General features: G+C 34.3%; 1 protein-coding gene across 1 annotated transcript in view; it reads left to right on the top strand.

Moving 5' to 3' along the window:
• PCDH7 (protocadherin 7) overlaps positions 1-23,484 on the top strand; it is a 393,817-nt gene that overhangs the window by 184,074 nt on the left and 186,259 nt on the right. The window contains exon 2 of the mRNA XM_087827900.1: positions 2,003-2,219. Coding sequence (XP_087684026.1) covers positions 2,003-2,219 — 217 coding nt within the window. The remainder of the gene's footprint in view (positions 1-2,002; positions 2,220-23,484) is intronic.

The raw sequence follows: 23,484 nt of genomic DNA, 5'->3' as shown, positions 1-23,484 counted from the left end.
CTATGTCTTGAAGTGATAAACCTATTGCTATGTCTTGAAGTAATCATATGTCTCCATGATCCTTGGTGATCTTTCCTAAATTCAACATTGTCATTAAAATATCATTGTTTAGTAGTATATACTTTGGTGAGTATCTTCTCTGTACAGTACAATGTGGTTTTTGGAGACTGTCAGTGGTCTTATTTCCAAGGTGAGATTGAAGACATAAAACATAACACAGATAGTTTGAAATCAACTGGGAGTGGTAAATGAAAAAAAAGAAAAGAAAGTATGTACACATAAGATAAAGCATCATAAATATAAAGAGATTTCCATAGTTACTTAGATATAAGGTAAACTATCACAATCACACAACTGTAAATAAAAATAAGTATTATTATTCAAATAAAGATAATGTTTCTGTAGAGTTTATTGCCATCAATTTTGGCCCATGATGTGTATGCTGTTTATATTAGAAATATTTTGTAATTGTTTTAAAATACTTCCCTATCAATGGAGCGAAACATCATAAAGAAGAGACTGAGCTTTAAATGTTTTCCCTTTACAATAAAATTCAGCATTCTAAAAGTTTGATTTTGACCTAGAATGAAAAAGATTTTATAATGACTATATAGAACAAATAACTACATGGAAGGTGAGGTATTGGGTTACAAATACCAATAATGGACGATATTCCTGACCAATCTTCTATCTGAGGTAAAATAAAGGGAAGATTTATGGAAATGTGTATGTAGCAAAGGCAGTTTATAAATTTGGGGGAAATGTCACAATTCTTCTTAGCTTTTTCTTTAATAATCTATCATGTGTCCATAATCTTTAACATTTAAAAAAAATTCTAATGGTCCCAATTTGGATTAGTGATTTGCACCATTAGCATTCAAGTTATAAAAGAGCAAAAAGGATTCTTTACCTTACTCTCTATTTTCTGGCAGTGTTGGATTTATACTTTATATTAGAAAGAAACAGTATAAGTTGTAGGTTTAAAAAATCTATACATTTATGCCATTTTCAAATCATACAAGAGTTTAACGGACCCAACTATTGCCATGAATATCCTGAGACAGTTATTACAGAATCTTTTTCATTTTTTTTCAGATATTATGTGTGTAACATTGTCAGTGCATGACATTAGTTTGTTTCCTTAATGAACCTAATTTTTTGTTTTATTTTGTAGTTACAATAATGTGTAAATTCCATGCATATAGTAAATCTTTAGCCCAACCAATGTCAGTATCATAGTAAATTGTGGGGTCCAATTAGATAAAGATTTGCAATACTTTATAAGTCCAGCTTAAATGCTGTACATGATGTTACTTTTTTAGAGCAAATAATTGTTGTAGAAAGCACATACAATTACATGTTTAATTTATTTTCCATTCCTTGGTTTAAAAAACTTTTATCTATTTTTTCAATACTACCCTTAAGATTTCAAGGTCAATAGATAATACTTTTAATATAAATGAAGTAAGAAATATATTCCTATTTCCTAGCACTGTATCTAAATTCCTATTTATTGGCTGTAACTTTAATAGTTTAAGTCACCTGCCAGAACATGCATTTTAAACCATTATTTCATATGGAAAATGTATTTAAAAATGAAGTGTTCTTACAGTGGATTAGTTCGGTATTTATTGCTTTCCCAAATCACTGACCCTTGCTTTTATAGAGTCTATTTGTGTAAAGCCTATTTGAAGTGAAGACTACAGAAGAGAAAAAGATTGACTATGTGGAACTAACATAGATCTAAATGTGTGTTTTAGTGAAATTGCTGTTTTCTTATCTCTGTTTCGGAAAGGGAATTCTCAGCTTTTCCATAATAAAATCTAAGTACGCATTGCCTCAGTTAATACAGAGTTAACCAAATAAATTTCAACATATCATATTAACCATTTTGTATTGAATTAGTTGTCAGTAGAGCTTAATGTATGTAATTTATGTCTTTTTTAATAAGATCATTTACAATCTTATATCTTAGTGACATTCAGAATCTTTTCTTTTGCAGCCATTTCGTAGAGTGACGTTTTCTGTTGTGAGTCAGCCTCAGGACCCACATCAGGGGTCACTGCAGAGTTGCTATGACAGCGGGCTGGAGGAGTCAGAAACACCAAGCAGTAAGAGTTCATCAGGGCCAAGACTGGGTGCCCTTCCACTCCCAGAGGACAACTATGAGAGGACCACGCCGGATGGCAGTGTTGGTGAGGCAGAGCATATGGAAAATGGTAGGGGCAAACACAACATCCACACACATAACCACGCTAGCGAGCCACAATAAGTAGACTCGTGAAGGTCAGTCTAAAACCAAACTGAAACAGCTGACACTAAAACGATTCTCTTTGAAATAATGGAGATTTCCTAAAGGACAGAAATGCCAAATAAGGGAACATAATTATGTAGATAAAACTCACCATTGTAAAACAGCCTGTCAGGTATAAACACATTGACAAATAAGAGTAGTACCTGTTATGAAAAAAAGCCTAAATTAGCGCATAATATTGACAAGGTAGACTGTGAGAAAGGCCTTGTGTTACTGTGTTCTGTTCCTTTTGGTCATGCAACTATTTCTTCAATGCAACTGTCCAGTCTTAGTGAAGGGAAATGATAGTAAACACACTTTGCTGTACCCTTTCTCCTCGGGATTTAGAAAAGCATTTTCAAACCTTTCCTTTCGATGATAGTTGAAATGGAGCCTCAGAAGTATATTCTAAATGCTATTAGAATTCCCCTCTCACCTAAGTGTAAGGTTTTTCTCATTTTTGTGCGAGGAAATGGGAGGAAAACTAATCATAGCACTCTCAATTCTTACCCCGTTTACCCCGTTGCGACATGATTCTCATAATTACCCCAACGATTGGCCTTACGTACATTTTCCTCTAAGTTGTCAAATTAAGATTGTAAGTAGTACTTTCAAAACTTTATACTTTTGTTTATGTTCCTGAAGACTTAGGTGATTTATTTTTTTGGATTTCAGGTTATAAGTAAATGCCTGAGGAATAGGTCTGTGTCTAATAATGGCATGGTGAATTTCTTACTAAGTTTATTATTATTTCAAGTACAAAAGGAGATTATATGTAGGGAAAGGAAGGGGAATCACACACATTTTATCTCGTGGAAACTTGAAATTAATTTGTCTTTTATCATTCCATCCCCCGAGTAAAATAAGACATTATAACTTTTTGTGATGCTATGCAAATAGAGCATATTAATGCAGGAGAAACTGATTTTTGGGGGGAAGTTTACCTATTAATATTAAAATTCAACATTAGAGAGTGATATATCATAAGTAACCCCAAGTGAAATTATTGCTAAAATAAACAATATTAAATAATTATTTTTCCACATTGTTATCTGGGTGAGAAGATATGTCAGGGTCTGATGATTGATAATCCCTCTTGATTTAGAGTTTAAATGGCATTTTGCCTTATGGCTATAAAGGCATGCTTATCTGTGTGTATGGTGGTGTGTGCTTATGTGGCTGGGAGTTTGATATGGTTTTTAAGTATTAATTTTAGTATTTTTAAATAAGTATAAAACTATTTGATATGAATTGCAATGCTGATGAATATCTATTTAAGGCAAATATGTTTGAAATGCTTTGCACAGAAGTAAAAATTAAATTTAAAATACTGTAATAATATTTTATATATGCACATGCAAACACATGCACACATCCAGGAAAGCAGGATTAATTAATTTAAGGACATTATTATATCTGTGATTACCTTTTCATGATACTAGATAGTTTTATTTGTGTTTTTAAAAGTACTTGTCTCCTTATAGACAACATAATGAATAACTAAGTATTTTCTTATGTCAGCTATATTAACAGAAAAAACTTTGTATCATGCGCATTATAATCACATTTTAATGCTATTTTTTATTTTTTGAGTTTAGGAGATTCAGTGACTTTAAAATAAGAAAGAAATGAATAATAAACATAATTATATTTGACAAACACGCATTGGTTACTTTTAGGAAATATACATGTCATTGAAAACCTAACAGATGATTTTGTTAAGAGACTAGAAAGTTTACTATTTCCCAAAGAAGGCTTTCAGTTATTTTTTATAACCATGATTTTGTCTTGGCAACAGTAAGGACCATCATAATATAACTGATTTTTCCTGATTTCGTATGTGACTGACACTTGAAATTCAGAGTTTACATACGTTTGTCATCTGCTAGCTGTGATTCATGTTAGCCCTGATCTATAGGTAATGACAGAAGGAGATGTGTGATTCACTTTGGGTGATCCAAATGTAGCAGTTGACATTTGAATAAGAGTTTGGTCGGGTCCAAGTGTTCAGACTACCATCTAGCTGTAAAGTACAATTGTATTGCTTGCATTCTGGTAATTTCATTTTCAATTTTAATGGGTCATTCTGACATAAATAGAATTGGAATTGAAACCTGTCAAGTATTCATTTGTTATATTTAATTGGGATCCAGGTAATCGGCAGTGTTTTGCTTGGTTAGGTTTTAATCAGGATTTGTATTGGATTTTCCATAAAAATACCATTTTGGATGCTCTCCTAGTTCCTAATTATTATTAACTCAAATATTTTCCTTGAATATGAACCTATGTGAAACTATGCAGTTATAACTATTTTTTTTGGATTGACTTTCATTGTAAAATTTAGAAGATAATTTTCAGTGCAATTATATACGACATTCTAACATTCTAATGTCATAATGCAAACTGGGTATAAGTTGGGACAGCTAATAGTAAAAATAAGTTTTCACAGCTGCTATAGTAAGGACATAACTAACCACAGGAAAATTTAAGTAGGTAGGCAGTGAAATGCACGTGTTTTACAAAAGCCTCTGTCTGATTTCTGTACTTTAGCATAATAAACAAATTTTCATTAAGAGGGCCTGTGGGTTAATTCTTTTTATAACAAGCTTTATCTTATATTCCAATACACATTAGTGACAAATGATAAATGAGATTTTATTCTCATATTAGCTTAAGAAAGAGAATGCACTGTAAGGAGAGAAAACAAACATAATTTCTTGAAACCCGAGCCTAATAATTAGAATGAGACCCACCAATATGATAAATTCAAATCTGGGAAACTTGAATCCCATGGGTTTCTGGGAAGAAATAATGAAAATTATACCACTTAAAATATTTTAAGAAAGCCCTTATGAATTATACATTTATTCATGAAAACTATCACTAATATATTTTTCTTTTCCTTTAATTAATTATTATCAATAGTATGATTATTTCAAATAGATTCTTTGATAAGACTGGGAGAAATTGGTTATTTATTATATTTTTAAAATGCATTTAGTGGAATCAAATATTTTAAAATATAGAGTTTACAGTGGAAAGTTGAGTAATGATAAAATATTTGAAAATGAAATGTTAAAATAATTAAAACCTACAGTAATGAATTGATAATTCAAGCAAAAAACAAATATTAGGTTTAAAAGCACCATCACATTAAGGGAAACCATTAACTATGCGAAAGCTTGCCTTACTGTTAATTATGCAGGAGTCTTTATATTTTCCCTTGGAGTGGTATTTCACAATTCCTTTAGGTTGATTGTGTGTATTTACCTTGGCCCCCACCTTCATGCCCTGGTCTGTCTTCTCTTCCCAAAGTACCCCCTAAATCATATTTGCAAGGCTAGCTTGGCTTTGCTATGTGTCACTTGAGCAAATGTATTGTTTAATAACTCAAATATAAAAAATGCTCCACTTGACCTCTAATTCCAGCTTTGCCATTAGGATTGGGTGGGTCACTTGCTCCATCTGTATCTACTTCTGATCACCTATAAAGCCATTAGCTAAATTAACTCCAAATCTTACCCAGATCCAACAATTTGCAGTTCTCCCCTTATATCCAATTACTCTCCAGAACAGAAAGAGACCTTGGGGTTTCTTAGTGAGATGGTGAGGAAATTTGGTAATATGTATTAATGTGAGCAGGGCAGAAGTAACTCTAGGGCCTTCCTTGCAACCCATGTATCATATGTGCATTCTAATAGTAAATAATGCCCGTATTACATAAATGAAAGTAGTGGACTGAGTCCAGTGATGTGATTTCTAGCCAGGTGGGTGGAAAAGTTGGCACCACAGCAGGCCAAGGTAGGAGGCAGTTTCGGAGCCTTCTTCAAGTCACATTACACAAGAGCATTTGTAGATCTGATCTGGCCCTGGGTGCAATGCCCTTAAAAAATATTAATTATGATGAAGTCATCTCATAGTAGAATAAGCACATTTACTTTCTCACTTAACAGTGTAAACTTTGGTCAGAACAAGAGTGAACTGTATGTATTTTTCCCTAGGTAGAATTACAAATAGTATAATATAAAAATAAATAAAAACAGGAAAATAGCAGTTGATTTATAAGGCAGGTTTTAAAAAGTTAAATGAGGTCAGCAATTTGACTACTCTAAACGCCTAAATAATTTTATCCCTCTTGATTCTCTCAGATACTTAAGACATATTTGATTTGTATACATTAATATTTGTTAATTCCCCACTTCCAAACTTTCTGACTTTTGCAGACTTATATAAGCTGCACTTAATTGTTGCCTTGTTCACTGTCACTCCACGTGCTTTAAATAGTGTTTATGTCACATTGTCCTTCAAGGTTAAAACGTGGTACAGTCCATCACCAACCCATTTGTTACCTGCCATGCACTTTTTTACATTGCTTTCAGAAATAAATGACAGTCTGTGTGAAATATTATTTGGCAATGAACCACCATATTTATATGACTAAAGATAACGAGAATATAGACAAAATTTTTTGTGAGATCAAGGACCATCTCTCTTTCTGCTTTCCTCCCGCCTACCCAGTGTTCAACAGTCATCTGTAAGGTAGTGTCATCTAGTCACTGTATCGCCTTGTCCTGTTTTCAATTTAGATTGAGCTATGTGGCACTGCCGCCTCTCCCGGCTTTCCAGAGATGCTCGTGCACTTGTTAATGTCATAAGCACACTACCTCAAAACACATGCTCTGCAAAATTTTTCTGCAGGAAGACGCTAATGTTCCTTGGAAAGAATTCCTTCTCATGTCTCTGCATTTCGCCACATCACTCTAGTTGCAGTGTCTGACTGAGGCTGCCGTTTCTACTTTTCCAGCCATCTGTGAATTGGTCTCTATCTCCCAAGGGTCCTCAAGAAGTCCACATGCCCTCACTTCAGGAAACCCCTGTTTGCTCCTACATCTTGGTATTTATTAGAGAGGAATAGTGGTTATAAAGACCATCTCTAAGCCAGGTCTCAGCCAATCCAGATGTGTGTATAACAGCTTTCCAGTAAAATGAGCAGCAGGATCTAATAGAACCTAAAGAAGATATTGTCCTAGAGAAGAGGCAACATTGTGGATAGAATGCAATGATCTAAAAATGGGCTTTGAAATCTAATATCAGTTTCAATCCTGGTTTCTCCTCTTACTAATAGTATAATTTTATGACCTGCCTTAGCCTCACTTTCTTCAATAATAAGTCAAAAGATTGTGGAAGAAACTAAATAGGATAATAACGCCTAATAATTTATAAATAAATATAACAGCAGTAGTAATTTCACTATATTAATTGATGATAAAATTATTTATTATTATTAGTTAGATAATGATAAAAATTGTGATTATTGTTAAATTGGACATAACACAATGGCTTTGTCATCAAAACATCATAAAATGTTTAGTCTCACAAAGATTGCATCATATAATCACTGGTAAGGATAATATTCTGACCTTGAATACCTTTTGCTGAATGTCTCATTTTTGTGGGGTGACAAGGGCAACAACCAGGAGCAATGACCTTTAAACGTATCGAGGATCCAAAATAAGGGGAAGGAAGGATTCTACCTTCTAGCAGCAAACACCCCAACTTTTTCATTCAAGGCGGATGAAGCCATTATCTTCTTACATTCTTGAAGCTCTCTTTAAAAAATTGTTTTACATTTTATACCCTGCATTCCAGTTGAATGAGTGTTTGTCAGGTGTACATGTCCTTTTGAACTGCTGCAAAATGCTCACACTGAAAAGGAAAACAAGCTGAAAAAAATGTCCAATTAGTATGCTTACCGAACTCTCAGCCTTTTCTTTTTTAATCTCAGTATTAATAATTAACACTAATAAAACATATGGCCATATTACCCTTTTTATTCTAATTAAGTCCTTTAAAACAAAATCACTCTGCTGAACCCTTATGACATTTGAGGACAGAATGAGCTCTCATCAAATCTCAAAGTGACTTTGGAGGTCAGTTAGTGGGTTTGTTGCCTCCAGACTCTCAAAGCATTTGCTCATCGGAATTTCTGTACACTTATTAGATAATGCATTTATGTTTAGCTTCTAACTTAGTTGAAGTATTATCGCCATGTTTCCTGCATTCTTTTTTTACTTTTAGATTGTATATACTTCTCTTCTTCCTTGGATTTTTTTCTAGAGTTATGTGTAAAATACTTGATGTTGCTGAAATACAACAACACTCTTAAGCATCTTTTAGTAGGTGATAAAGAAACTCTGGAGCTTGGCTTCTATAGTATAGTTAGCACTCAACCTCAGAGGTTAACCTACTTATTGAAAAACTGTTTCATCTCAGTATTCCTCTTTTAGGGTAAAAAGCTCTCTATTGTTACCTCTTCTATTGTGAGATTTATTTATTTTTTGTGAGAAAAGCTTTCTTTTCTTCAGTAAAGCAAAGCAGCATAATATCCTTCCTATCTCTTGTTTAATGAAGTAATTGTATGGTGACAAAGCTGTGGTTATTCATTTCAATTCCACAAACATGCATTGAAAATAAAATATAACCAAGGTTCTCTGAGGAAGTTGAAGTGAGTGAGAAATAAGTCCTGCTTTTATGGCAGAAGTCCTTATGTTGGGGAGATCCAACCTTGACTGTAGTGAATTCACTATAATATGAAAAAGCTCATTAGAAAAGTTTAGAGTGGTATGAAGTACAGAGGGGGGAGAGGAAAGTTATGTAGATGAAACAATTATAAATGCATTAATGGAAATTTTACATTTAATGAATCACATCTTGGGCTGGAAGAAGGCCTTGAAATGTGATCAGCTTCGTATCGTCTCCTTTTACTACCCATCTTCAACGTAGTTTAAAAAATAATCATTAAATTAGCTTGGAGGCTTCATATTAAGCTAAATTAAGTCAAATGATTCATTTTCATTTTTAAATCAAATTTGGTGTTTCTTTCCTATACCTTCTCTTTTTTATGCTAAATATAATTAGTTCAAAAAAACTCCAGAATTTATCATTGATGAAATTGGCAGCAGACATCAAATCCAGATCTAAATTACAGAACAGGTTAGTTTTATGCCTCTCATCTCTCCTTGCTTATAAATATGAACAATTAATAAAAGATCTGTGCTTTAAATAAGGCCTTACAAGCTTAATAAGAGCCTGTAAATAGTAGTCTGAAATTATTATTTTCTTTTCAGAAGACCAATTGTGTCACTCAAATTATGTAGATGATTAGATTAGAGTAGATTGGATTAGATTAGGTTTATTTTTTTAAAAAACAATTTATTCTTTGTGTGGTGGTTACAAATTGCTTTTGTAATTGCTATCTCAAGATGCAAGTTAAATTTCTGGGTATTTGTCTTTGTGACACATGCCCTTTCTAGCTGAAACATAGAAGATAGGTTGCCTTGTTTTCAAATCTTTTTTCCGATAAATTTTACTTCATTTATGCAAATAAGATTTTTTGACATTACCCTCGTTATTTTGTATGCCTTCTTATTACTATCCAGAAAAAGTATAATAAGTTTATTACAAAATGAGGAAATACCTGAAACACAAGAAAATGTAAATGCTTCCTTAAAAACAGAATTTCAACTGCTAAAATACCACAATCTCAAAAGAAACTAATCTTTGATACTGTATATTTAAATGAAACCTGTGACATGAGCTATAAAACGTTTTGGTAATAAAGAGATAGCAGAACGGTATCTTGCTGTTTAAAATCATTCATTTCTCTTGCAAAATCTGCATCCTATGACTTTATTTCTTGTCTGAAATGCTCAGGGTCTGCATGGATGAAGCCATTGGGGGACCCACGTCTATCTGGGAGCGCTTTGCCTCTGGGAGGTTGCCTTCCTGGGCTACAGCGAGCTGTACTCAATTATGCCCACTGCTCCCATCCAGGGTGAGGCTGCATTTCACCAACCAGCATTTGTAGCAAAAGGTCATACCGGCCATAAATGAAATTTTATACAGTGAACAGAGAAGTCGGGCCCTTATGAGAATTCATTAAGTTCAAGGACCGTTTGTTGAGGGTTCTCTCCATGCAGGTTCCCGTGGACGAGCCCAGGCGAGGGTGGTGCCCTCGGCCTCCTGTGCGTTCTGTGCCGGGCTGGAGAACGACGCACAGGCTTAGATGTTCAGCAGCAAAGGCACGAGAGGCCCTGGGCACAGCGAACGCCGCCAGAGCCAGAGGAAGATGGGCGGAGGGTATGAAAAGTTGTAGCCAAGTCTTGAAGGATGGCTAAGGAGAGATTTGATGAGCAGAAATATGGGTAAGATTATGGAGAAAAACGAGTGACACCCAGAGCCAAACTGAGAGGGGGAAACGGTGGCGCTATTGCCATTGCCAACCTGGAAAAAACAGAAGAGTAACACATTTCCAGGAGAACAGATCTGCTCAAGGCACGTGCTTTCAGGTGCCTTTGAAACATTCAGCTGACATCTAACAGGTGATTGAAAATATATATCTGAACCTTGATGGTGCAATTAAGTAGAGGCATATAGCTTTAAAGTCATTAGCACCCAGGGATTATGAAATCTTGGGGACAGCTAAGACAGTAAATTCAGCCCATGATACCAGAGAAGAGTTGATTTCCAACACAGAATTTGAAAAAAGTACTGAACTATAAGAGAATATTGAGGAAATAAGTTGGTGCTGAGAAGGATATTAAAAGACACACACACACACACACACACACACACACACACACAAACAAAATATGTCAGGCTGAGGAGGGATTTAGAATTAGAATACTAGTGGTTGTCAAATGCCTAGTGATACAGAGATGGAGGGAAAGATGTAGACCCATGATTGTACAGGCCTTGGTTAATGAAGAGAAATAGGAAACCCAGCTGGGAGCTATATTGTCTTTACATCCCTTGTCTCCCACTATACTGTAAGTGGTGTGAGGGCAGGACCTTTGCCTTGTTCACCAAAGCATGATATATCTAGAACAATTCCTAAACATAGATGTCCAAAAAAAATTGCCGAATTTAATTATATGGAGTAGGAGTCCAATGTTGTTGATAAAGATTCAGTAGAAGTGAGACAACTGAGAAAGCTGAAGACCAGGAAATGTAGTGTAAAAATATACTTGAGAATTTCTCAGGCCAATAAATCCATTATAATGTCATTATTGGAGACAATGGCATGATTGCGTCCCTTGATATCTATATCAAAGAATTTTCTAATCATCTATGAGCCCATTGTTCAGGGTATTTTTGTTTGTTTTTACAGAATTTTCTTAAATTAACTACAAAGTCTGAAATTTCTATATAATAGTGTCTGCTGTCTTTTCTTGAGTTATATAGTAATTACCCTTTTAAATGAGTATTGGCCTCTCATATGACTTTGTATTTTATTTCATACTAGGTCATTATTTGTCCATCTCATTGGCTTGATATTAAAATAGTGTCTGACTAATTGCACTTTTGGTAAGATCCAGTAATTGATAACATTTTCCCGGGGATTAAAAAATTTTGTTTGTGATTAAAGAATAGCACTGTAATGGTGCTATCAATTATTAGTAACTATGCAAATAGGTATGCTTGGAAACAGAAAATAATGAAAATAGAATTTGCATGGAAAATAAATTCAAATGCTATAGTACAGGATCTGTCAAATTCCAGTGTATTTTATATGTAAAAAAAAATCACATAAATGCAGTGTCAAAGATGTTTACTGCAGCTAGTACACCTTGCAAGGGAGCAAATCCCTCCAAATATATTATGTGGTAAGACTTACTGATAATGATTTGCCAGGCAGATGTCACTTTTGATGTTGTTTTTATCTGAGGAAGGACAACCATCAATTTAAATTTAAATTTATGCTCCTTTGTGTCCATTGCTGCATAGTAGGAATTATGAGTAGGGATTATATTGATAAAATTTATCTTCTAGCCCAAGATAATTGAACAAATTGGTACATAATAATTTCCAAATAAAAATGCACCACCTATTTAATCATACATACGTTTATATGGCTCATCAAAAATCTTTAGACATGTCTATTTTGGGGCTTGATATATGCTTTCCCCATGTCCTGGAATATTGGATGGAATGTATGGAAATGTAGTGCATGCCAAGAAAGAACTACCTGTTTAGTTTCCAAGTTGCCTCTAGGTGGTACCTGGAAATTTTTTTCTAGATCCAAAATTCACTATTCCATCAGTGTACAGAACTGAACAGAGCCCAGGCCAATTCTCAACAACATTGTAAGATCCTGAAATAATAGTCTATTACATTTTAAACAAGAGAATATTCCATTCAAGAAATATGAAAGTCCCTTTTTCCTCTCCAAGGCAATACTCCCTATCTCTTAGGATACCCAAGGAAAATCAGTGTACCTCTTCAAAGATTGCCTGGCGAGGACAGAAACAGAAGAGAGTGGATGAGATCTACTGTAAAGCATGTGCCATTGATTGATATCATCTGAAAAACAGGTTGCTCTGGCTCCCTAGACTCAGGGCCTTTCAGTCCTGGGTACTAACTGCAGTCCTGTGTCTCTAAGGTGTGTTCTTGTTGTCTGTTTGTTTTCTCCTTTCTTTAAGGTTACCACATAAAAATTTTGCATATCCTTTCTTAAAGTAAGATGATTTTCTTAGTATCAGCTTTAGGCATGCATCTACAGCTAGATTTGGTTTCCCTTCTTGCTTCTGGTTCATTCTGTAAGGTGTCTGTGCATGATCTAAACATTCATCAGTTATCCGTCAAGTTTGATGTTTACTGGGCAGAGTTACCAGCTCTTCCCTCGAGGAAGCTGTGTGTCAAAACATCTCCCAGACTGATGTGTAGTTTGAAAAATCATCGGTATAGCCCTCATTTTGCCAATAATTCTCGCCTAAAATAAACTCAATTTTCAATTACACAAATACTTGAGGAAATTGAGTTTAGGGCCCAATCCCTATTCTTTCCCTTTTTTTGATCGAGACCGTGTTAGCCATACATTCTCTTTGAAAAGGTGCTTGGAAGCAACTTGTTCACACAGAACCATATTTTGTCAGAGTCTCCCCCCTTCAGCTTGCTGCCCTTTATTCAGCATGATCAGATGTATTCAGCCTTTGCTAGTTCTTTGAGAATTCAATTTTGAGGGCACTTCTGGTTTCCTGGACAGCTTTGGCTCATCTCTTTCTCCCAGAATCATGAAGATCTAAAATCTAATTCCCTTCTATTTCAGCCCCAGACTGTGTTTATCTTCTTTCGTGAAATCAAACTCGCATGTATTTTCTTTCCTTGTTCAGTTTATGTCTGAGTACTATCTGTGTCCCCAGGATCAAGTAGCTATCAAATTAGTTCTAGCAATTGCCCGTGATTTTAGAGGTCTTCATGTGTGTTTTTCTTAAGGAACCACAGTTTATTTCAGAGAACAAAGTACAAGACTTCTTACTTGATTACTTAGCCTTTGGTATTTTTTTTTAAGTTTTTGAAAGTAGCAGGGACTACACTTTACTCTTCTTTAGCCCAATGAAAAGTCCCGAGTTCCTCTGGCCGTCATTTCATTTCTGAAGGGGGATTAGAGGACTGTGCCACAAATTGACTCTGAGGTTTCATATGTTTTCTTTATCTTATCCATTCTAATAACTACCCCTTTGCTTCTCCCAGCATCATCCCATGCACATTTTCTTTCTCATGATACTTTTCCTATGACATTTTGAAGATCAAGTAATTCACTTTCTCTCCCAAAAGTCATTATATTTGAGTCATTTCAGACAATGAAGTCTCTGTATTTCTTATGGGATACATTTTTGAAGATTCTTCTGTTCTATACTTTTTTTTAGTGTTAAAATGTCCTTCTTAAATATAACTTAATTTTGCTGTGTTATATTATACAATATAATAGATGGATCTTCAAAAAGTTGATGCCAAAAGTCTGGGTCCTAGGTCAAGATTCATCACATTTTCAGGAAGGAAACCTGGAACAACTCACATAATATTTCACTCACTCACAAAATGGGAACAATATTTATAATAATCACTACCCTTTAAGGGTTATTGTTCAGTTATACATGAACATATATATTTTAGGTACTTGGCATTTAATAAAATTACATCAAATTACTATTATGCTATTTTCACTTATTTATAGATTAAAAATCCTCTGGTTCTACAGTTCCTTTTTTCCACATTAAATCAGACTCACAATGCTCATAATATTTATTAAATGCATGATTGTTTGCTGCAAAAATGTTCGCTGGCTTTCCTTATAACTTGCCATAGAGGTAAGTTGTTTTGTGGCCTCTTAAATTTCCTATTGATTTCCAAGATTAAGAGCACATGGCTCTCTATCTCTTGTGAACAGTGTCAATATTTATAGTAAATATAATTCTGTGAAAACCATAGACAAAGAAAACATATTAGTAGATTCACATTTATTTTCTGCAGCTAAATGGCTTCTGTCTTCAAGAAGCCTGCATTTATTTTCCTGAATTTATTGTTAAGGAGTAGTAAATGACAGAAACCAGTAACTCACAGAGATATCCATCAAATAATTATTAAAGATCATTCCAGGCCCAGTAGCAGAGCCATGCCTAAAAGGCTGAGATTACAGACGATTCTCAAATATTCATGGCAGTAAGATAAACCTTGTAAAGATGACCGCCAATCACAGAGTATAGCACTTAATCACATCACCTCTTAAACTGCTAATTAAGCCAAATACATTTGTAAATGCAGAAATCAACTTTCGTGGGGCATTTGAGATAATTTTCAGAACACAGTACAAAACACCCCAATTACAATACAGTTCAAACATAAAGGGCCAAAGGGACTTAAAAGGGACCAAGTCATCTTGAAGCTAGCTCCCCTGTCACAGACAGAAGAATTTCAGACTTATTCACTCCCTCTCATGCATACACACACAAAGAAAGGACCAGAAAGGAGCAGCATAGCATAAAGAAGATTGTCTATCAAAAAGGCTTAGTAGAATGATGAAATAGTATCCTTACTAAGTATCTAAACATAAATGGTAAAAAGGGTAAGGGAAAATTGAACTAATAACCTTATACTTTTATGGTACATTGGTGCTGACTTCAGGGTTCTACATATTAATTAGCTTTATAGAATCATCCGGAGGAGGGTAATATTATCTGTATTTTACAGATGATGAAAACAAGATGATATGTAAAATTGTAGTTAATATCCAATAACACCAAGTATTCAATAGATAATAGCTGTCACTATTTATTATTCTTGTTTTGTGTCTATTAGCTCTGAAGAGCTATATTTGCATAACTACATTCAAAGCTTATGAAAACCTGCTGTAGCCATTGTAATAATTTCTGTTTTAAAAATGACTTTAAGTAGAAAAAAATTTAGTTTTTATTTCATACGTCATATGGGCAAATAACTGATCTTGTTGTCTCACTGTCTAAGGCAGGCAATAATTCATTCCCTACCTACTTTCAAGGGTGATTCCTCTTTTTACTTGTGAGTTAGAAAACAATGCATTTTGGGTTATTTTGTGTAAAGCTATGCTTTATTTCATTAACAAAAACCATTCTAAATTGTGGTTTGACATAAACGTTAATACCTGGGGTCCCAAGGGAAATAGTCGAGTGTTCATATCACAAAAATCTGAAAGAGGCTAATGGATCTCTTTTCCTTCAGAATAACAGCATAAGAGACTCAATATCATCAGTTTTATTGTACATCATTTAGCTTTAAGTCGCAAAACCTATCGACATTCAGTGGGGACTTACTATAGAGTATACATATAGTAGGGTAAGAATTAATACCATATGCTTTATTCATTGGTTAAACAGTACTTAGATTCCTTGTACCTCTATTTCATTGGTAGTGTATTTTACACACACACACACACACACACACACACACACACCTTCATGACATCCTTCTGCCAGGGTTGGGAAGGTGCTCAACTCAATATGTACAAGATAACACAAATGTACAAGAAAATACAGTGTTAGAAACCTGCTTCTGGAGTTGGTCCCCTGACTTTCAAAGATTATGGAAACAAAGCAATTAACTTTTTAATTATGCAAACCATTCCATAAAGCTAGCACTAAAACGATGTTTAAACAGTTTAATACTTGTAATATTGTCTCAGTGATGTTGGAAATTACAAATTAAGCAAAAAACTTAAGCTCGGTGTACAAACTTAGTGATTTATATTCAAAATTTTCTCTGTAGGATAAATATAGGAAAAATACCTCTATACTCCCATTGATCCTTTCAGAACTTACTAGACTATGTTAAATAATATGATTTTTATCATATATGATCAAATTAGAAAATAGCTATTTCGAGACTTGGACACACAGTTTTAACTGCAACCTAAGCCCCCTTGCCTCTCTAGGAAATGCTTATTTTAATTATGCCTATCAGTTGATCTGAATTATTGAACTTTCTCAAACTTGCTTGAGAATAATAAACTTCCTTTCATACAGCAACAAATTAAAATAAATTGGAAGAGAATTTTGAAATCACTACTATGAACAAGTTAAAAGGCACCTAGATCATCTACACAGAATTTCCAACTCACCAATTCTGCAGCATTATTTCTTATTAAATTATTTAGTAGTCAGGAGAGGCTATGCCTTCTGAAGGTAGCTTGATGACTGGATCAGCGCTAACATTTAAGATATTGCATTTGTTTTTCATACCAAAGAATATTGTTGTTGTTTTTTATTTGACATGGAATTACTGCATTTATTTGGAGACACATGCAGAAATAAGGATGCATGTGTCAGTGTGGGATAAAGTAAAAGTATGTGTTTTCACTGAGAAGCTGGCATATTTAGCTTGCTAATAATTGACCTAGTTATTAAGCGAGTGAAAACCCCTGTCTTCTCTGCTGTTCATTTGTAATTATCATGACTATATTTTTGCATCAGTGCTAAGACCTTTGCTTCCTTCCTTGGGAAAAAGTCATGGCATTTCTGGAGTGGTTAAGGGACTTCTCTTGCCCCAGTAGGGGAGAAAAAGAACAGAAGGCGTAATATAACTACATGGAGAGAGGCCTGCCTCTGAGCTCTTTTCATTTTAGCAGCTTGAGAAATATTGCTACATGCTATTGCTCAGACACATATCTTTTCTAAATGAAGGTAACTGTCATTGATTCCAAAGAGCAAAAGGATCCATTTAAATATTTATTGCACTTCATTTAGCTAGTGTCCTAATCCATTGGACTTCATGAACTATCTACGTGTACTTGATATGCCTTCTTAAACAATTTTGAGGACAAATGTTTTATTTGATGGCTCAGCATGTGGAGAGTAAGACTGCCCAGTTACTGTATATTTTGGATGCTCATTCTGAAATTTATGAGCAAAATGTAAGAAGACTCAGCATTGCTAACCTGGAAACACACTCACATATGCATGCACATGCATGAGTGTCCATACACACCATTCTTGATAGGCTGGGCTGAGAAAGCTAAGGCACATCTCGAAAATAATTTGAGTAATAAATTAACTATTCTTCCTTAAAAAGGAAGAAAATTTTCCCCTTTGCAACGGCATGGATGGACCTGGAGATCATTATGCTAAGTGAAATAAGCCAGTCAGAGAAAGACAAGCACCATATGATTTCACTCATATGTGCACTTTAAAGAACAAACTGAACTACCAAGCAAAGTAGAGACAGACTCATAGATAGAGAGCAGACTGACAGCTCTGGTGGGGGCAAGGGTGGGCGGTTGGAAGGATTGAGCAAAACAGGAAAAAAAAAGAGAGAGAACTCATGGACATGGAGAACAGTGTGGTGATTGTGGGGGTAAGAGAGGTGGGTGGAAGTAGGAGAGGGTATAGAGGGGATAAATGGTGACAGAAAAAAATTAAAAAACCAACTATTAAAACAAAAATTATGCCTTCAGAAAGATTTTATTTTGGAGATGTTCTATTAAATTAAAGTCAATAGTTTCATCAATTGCAACTTCATGGCCTCTTACCATATATAAACTTTATAACAGAAACCTAAGTAATACTTCATCTATTAAAGTAGGCTTTATTAAATTGCAAATAGAAAATTGGTAGTACATGTGCCTTTAACCTTTGGATCATTTTTTTCTCATTACATGACATGTCAACCTGGAATTCAATATAATCCTTCAAGTAAAATAGTAACCAAAAGACTGTGAGGTTAACTTAAGGCTGTAGTTTTCAAATGCCTTCTACTGCCTTATTTCCCCTCAAGAATTACATGTACACTTACATTTTTACAATATAGGCTTATGGAATCGTTGATCAAGTTAAACTAGCTAGATGATAAGTATTTTAAAATATTGCTTCAAGATTATTTCACCAGACTGTGCAAATATTTCATCATTTCAAAAGAGCTTTTACACCTAAAGGCCTGGTTTCCCTTACAAGGAATTTTGCTTTTTAATACAAACCTAAAATCCCTGGGAGCACTTAGGCTTGACCTTGCTAACCTGTAACAACAGGTCTCAACAAGAAACCTCGGCTGTGCCCCGAGATGATGCTGACGGGGTTGGTACTTCAAGTTTCTGTAAAAATGTATGATACTCTGATGTAGATCTAACAGTTATTTATAATAACAATTTCAGTTCTGTGGTATATGAGGCTTTCCACACTCTTTCTCCCTGCCCTGGAACCCAGCCATAACCCATAATGAAGTCCTTATTTTACTCGTCGTAATAAACCTTCATGGAGGCGATCTAAGATAGATGCTACTGATAGCTGAATTCTCTTTATTAGTCACTAGTATTCTTATAAGGCTTCAGCATAGTTATTTTCCTTTGGAGTTAAGGGTTTTATGTTGCAATGGCATTTATTTATTTATTTATCTATATCATTGAACAGTCTCACTGCTATGACTAAGAAAATTGCTCCATAAAATGTTTGGTAATGTAAATGTGAGAATGAAAGTTATATATCTGGTGATTTATTCAATTTATGGCTTGCAGAAACATGACTGTCTCTATAAAGGAATCTAACAGACGCATTGGAGAATATTCGGGTAATGCCTTGTGAAAATTTGAAATCTCAAATGCATGAACCACACCGTAGAGGTATGCCTTTGGTGTTTGTAATCATGCCTGGCCTGGCTTTGCAAACCTACATTTGATGTAAGAACATTTAGAATATGCATTTATTTTGAAAATACATGCTCCTGCACAGAATGTAACCTTCCATGGGCACACCTGCTTTTGATGTATTTCTTTACCTGTTTCTTTCATGGGCAAGAAACAGAGCAAGGTTGCTGAGCACAGGCCTGGACTACCCAGGAATGAGGAATATTGGTGTGTAGGCAAGAGGGACTGGGCTATAACCAGTACTCTGGAACTGCGTTTGGTTTAGAAAGTAGGTTTAACCTCCTTCTTTGCCTCCCAGGAATTAAACTTTAAAAGTTTTGGTCCACATTTTAAAGAGTGGATTTTTTTGTCTTGAACTTTGAAAAGTTTTTATCTTCATACTTTCTGAACTGATATTGATTGAAACTCTATTGAGAAATTCAGTGTATTTAGTTGGTAAAGTTTTAACTTAAAAAAAGGTGACTTTTAGGATTCTTCTTATAATGAACCCCCAGTAATTGATTAAATAGTTAAAACTTAAAAGAGTTTAGCCACACAGCATAACATTTTATAAAATTCTATTTTCATAAAAAATATATAAGAGCAAAATACAAACACATATTTTGAGCATCGTGTACAAGTAGAATATAATAAGATCAAGATTTAGGTTCTTTTTCTGTAATATTCTTAAAATAAAGTTAGGTATTGTTTTTTACAATGAAATTCATATGGCATATGGCTTATTTTTCAAGTCCCCCTCCCACCCAGGAAATGCATTATTTAACTTACATTTAAAAGAGCATATATGTTGGGAGTGGGGAAGAGCTAGTCCTTCACATATATTAGCAGGCCCATATGCTGTTTATTACATTTGACGCTAGTCAACCAATTCAGAGAGCTGATTGAAAGGAAAAGAAATCAGCAATTTTGTGGAAGTATGAAAACATGTACACATGTACCACTCTGATGCAGTTTTATCATCTGTCAGATTTCTCAGGAGCATACCATATTTTATAGGCTTGAAATAAAACATGATGAATTCATACATACATAATGAAATAAGATATATGCTTCGAGGGAATAGCATTACCCAAAGTTGACATTTTAGTTCGTGTGATTTAAATGACGGTATTGAAAAAGGTGTTCTCGTGTATTAACTGAATTCCAACTTAGAGAAGCTGCTTATCACTTTGGTTGTACATGAATGTGTTGAGAAGAAATAATACCGAAAAGAAAGTTTTGCTAAGCGTCTGCAATGTTTTATAGTCAAAGATCAACTTGTGTTTTAAAAATAAATTACAATACATTAACTAAGAACAGTGTGCAGAGTATTTCAACTGAAGGATAGGATGAACAGACTGTTTTACTTTCTTTCTATTCTACATATCTATGAATATCATTCCTTGAGGTTCAAAATTATAAATGACAGTACAGAGTGGAGTTATTTCAACTTTACAAAGAAGATCATTTTGTTTTCATTTTCATGTGGTTAAACTCAAAATGGCTTTGTGTAGTTTCTACTAATCTTATTTAAGACTGAAGCATTTTTGACAAAAACATGTTTCCCAATTGTGAGTAGATTATTACATTTTTGTGTCTAAATTCACTCAGAATTGACAACTGTTGTTTGACTTGACTAAGATAGAATATGGTAATTGATACTAAGAGAACAGAGGTAGCGAGAAATCTTGTAAAGAGAAACCTCAATGAAGAACCTATATATAAATTCTGCTCTAAGGAAGGATGGTTGAATAGGGAGATTTTATCCTAGAATTGTCCCATAAGTGCATTACTATGTCCTGCCCTCACATATGTGCACACATACATGAAAACAGAAAATGAAGGTAAAAGTATCTAATATTTAATTTCCACTCTCAGGACATTCATTAGTCAGTCCTAGGTAATGAGTGCTAAGTGGAGATAGACATCTGCCTACTTGAATGTAGAGCATTACTCTCTGTGTTTACCAAGTCAAGATGTGAGAGGTTATAAAGTGAAGAGCTTGTTTCATTTTTATGATACGCAATTTTTACAACAAAATTTTCTTGAATATAATTTCCAGAATTATTTGTATGTGCGCAGGGTGGAATGGGAGGCTGTATTTATTTGTTAATTAAATATCTTACCTACTAGACTTTATGCTTCATGAGGACAGAGACCATGTTTTTTACGTTTATTATATCTCCAGCTACTAGGGCAGTGCCTGGCATAGAGTAGATGCTCAGTAAATACTTACTGAATTAATTCAAGAATAAGTTCGTACCCTCTGGGCCCAACAGCCTCCCACAATTTCTACCTGGGCTTTTATGCTTTGTTTTTTTTTTTTTTTTGCTTGCTCTTCTGATAACTTAGTCTAGGTTGAATAGTGGTGGTGGAGAAATTAGTCAAAGTGATTGGTTACTGTAAAGGATACTGTAGAATAAAATGAATAGGCAAATTCTACACTCTGTTGAACATTGCACACTTTCTCATCTAAAATCCATCCTGTTCTTACTGATCATTGGTGTGTTACTGCAGTTAGTGTTTGTATATGACAATACTTATTGTATTTTAAAAATTCTAAACCTTGACTTTGATGGAGAGTATATTGTACATTTCAAAACCATGCTTCTCTACTACGTATATTTTTATCCTCTGTGTCCTAGTTGACAGAACTAAGGTGTATCGACAGAAAATCTTAATTTTATGGTTGAGAAGTTCTTATCTTTTTTTTTTTTTTTAATATCTTTATTGATTTCAGAGAGAGGAAAGGAGAGGGAGAGAGAGAGATATAAACATCAATGGTGAGAGAGTCATTGATCGACCACTTAACCCAGGCATGTGCCCTGACCTGGAATCGAACCCCGATCGCCTGGATCCTAGGTCGACGCTCAACCACTGAGCCACGCCTGGCCGGGCAGAAGTTCTTACCTTTAACATTCTATCCATGAAGGTCTTTGAGGATCAAAGATAGTATAGGGGAAAATCATAACATTCTCCATGTACCACACTTTTAAAATTATTTTCTAGGTTGATTTGGCATTGATTAGTAGACTTCTTGAGTCTACTAATTTTTAACTCCAGTTTGAGAACATTACAGTTGCTAGTTCAGGTTCTTAATACATTCTTCATATGAGGTTAAATGTATATTTATTTTTATATTCATTCATTCATTGATTACTAAAATATATTTGAAATCTGATTTCAAACAAAGCTGGAAGATTTAAGTCAAGGAAACCTCTATAAGCTGTGGAAGAGATTGGTTAAATTTTTGTCTTAAGTTTTCTACCATTCATGTTATTCTTTACACATTTCATTCTATATTTATGAAGATCCTGGAATATGTTTTTCTAAAATTGCAGTTCATTTTGTTTTGTTTCCCTAAGAGAGGGTAAGATGGCATTGGGTGGAAATCAAGATTGGCTGTGGGTTTGCTCAAGTCTGTAAGAGACGTGTTCTTTTTGGAGTTTCCAAGGTAGTTTACTTTATAATATTGTATTTGGGTTTTAAAAATTACTCACATTCACTCTAACCTCCACAACAATTCTACTTCATCAGTGTCTTTTACATCCTTGTCTATAGCTTCCATCCTCTCTCCCCACCTTACTGCACTCTGTTTTCTCAGCATGAAAAATTCACTTGCCTGAAATATGTGAAAAAAAAATTACTGTGTTCTAATTAACTGCCACACATGTAAATACATATTTGATCTCACTTAATTCTCATGACATTCTTAATATGTAGTTTTATTAGTAAACTAGAGAGTAAATGGAAGCTCACAAACCTTAGGTGATTTGCTCAAAATCATGCAGCCAATGAGTGACTGAGATGAGGTTTGAAGAAAATTTGTCAAGTAAAAAAAGTGTTCTTCCTATTATACCCTGCTGTGTCTAGCCATACCACTCTCCCTGGAATGGTCTTAACCTCTTTCATCTGCATTTCTTTAAATTCTTTCTTTGAATCTTACTGCACATATCACCTCTTCTGTGTAGCTCTTGCTGACACTCTTTTCCTTAGCTCTTTGCATATCACACATCTATCTGCATTAGCATATATCATAGTATCATTCTTGCTTTTTATTTTTTTGGTTTAAAAATATGGCAATACTTTTTCACAAAAACATTTCATTTATGTCAGCATAAAATGAGTTTGTTATAGCTGTTTTCAAATACCTTTGCAATTAATTATTTTAAAAGTGTCATAAAAATTTTGAATATGATGAATATCAATGATATACCCTACATAAAAACAAAAGTGCTTTGGGTCATCTATAGTTTTCAAAAATGCA

This window comes from Miniopterus natalensis, chromosome 1 (genome assembly GCF_054644295.1).
Source record: "Miniopterus natalensis isolate mMinNat1 chromosome 1, mMinNat1.hap1, whole genome shotgun sequence".
Lineage (NCBI taxonomy): Eukaryota > Metazoa > Chordata > Mammalia > Chiroptera > Miniopteridae > Miniopterus > Miniopterus natalensis.
Note: the sequence above shows the minus strand (reverse complement) of the source record. Positions and strands in the feature narration are given on the sequence as shown.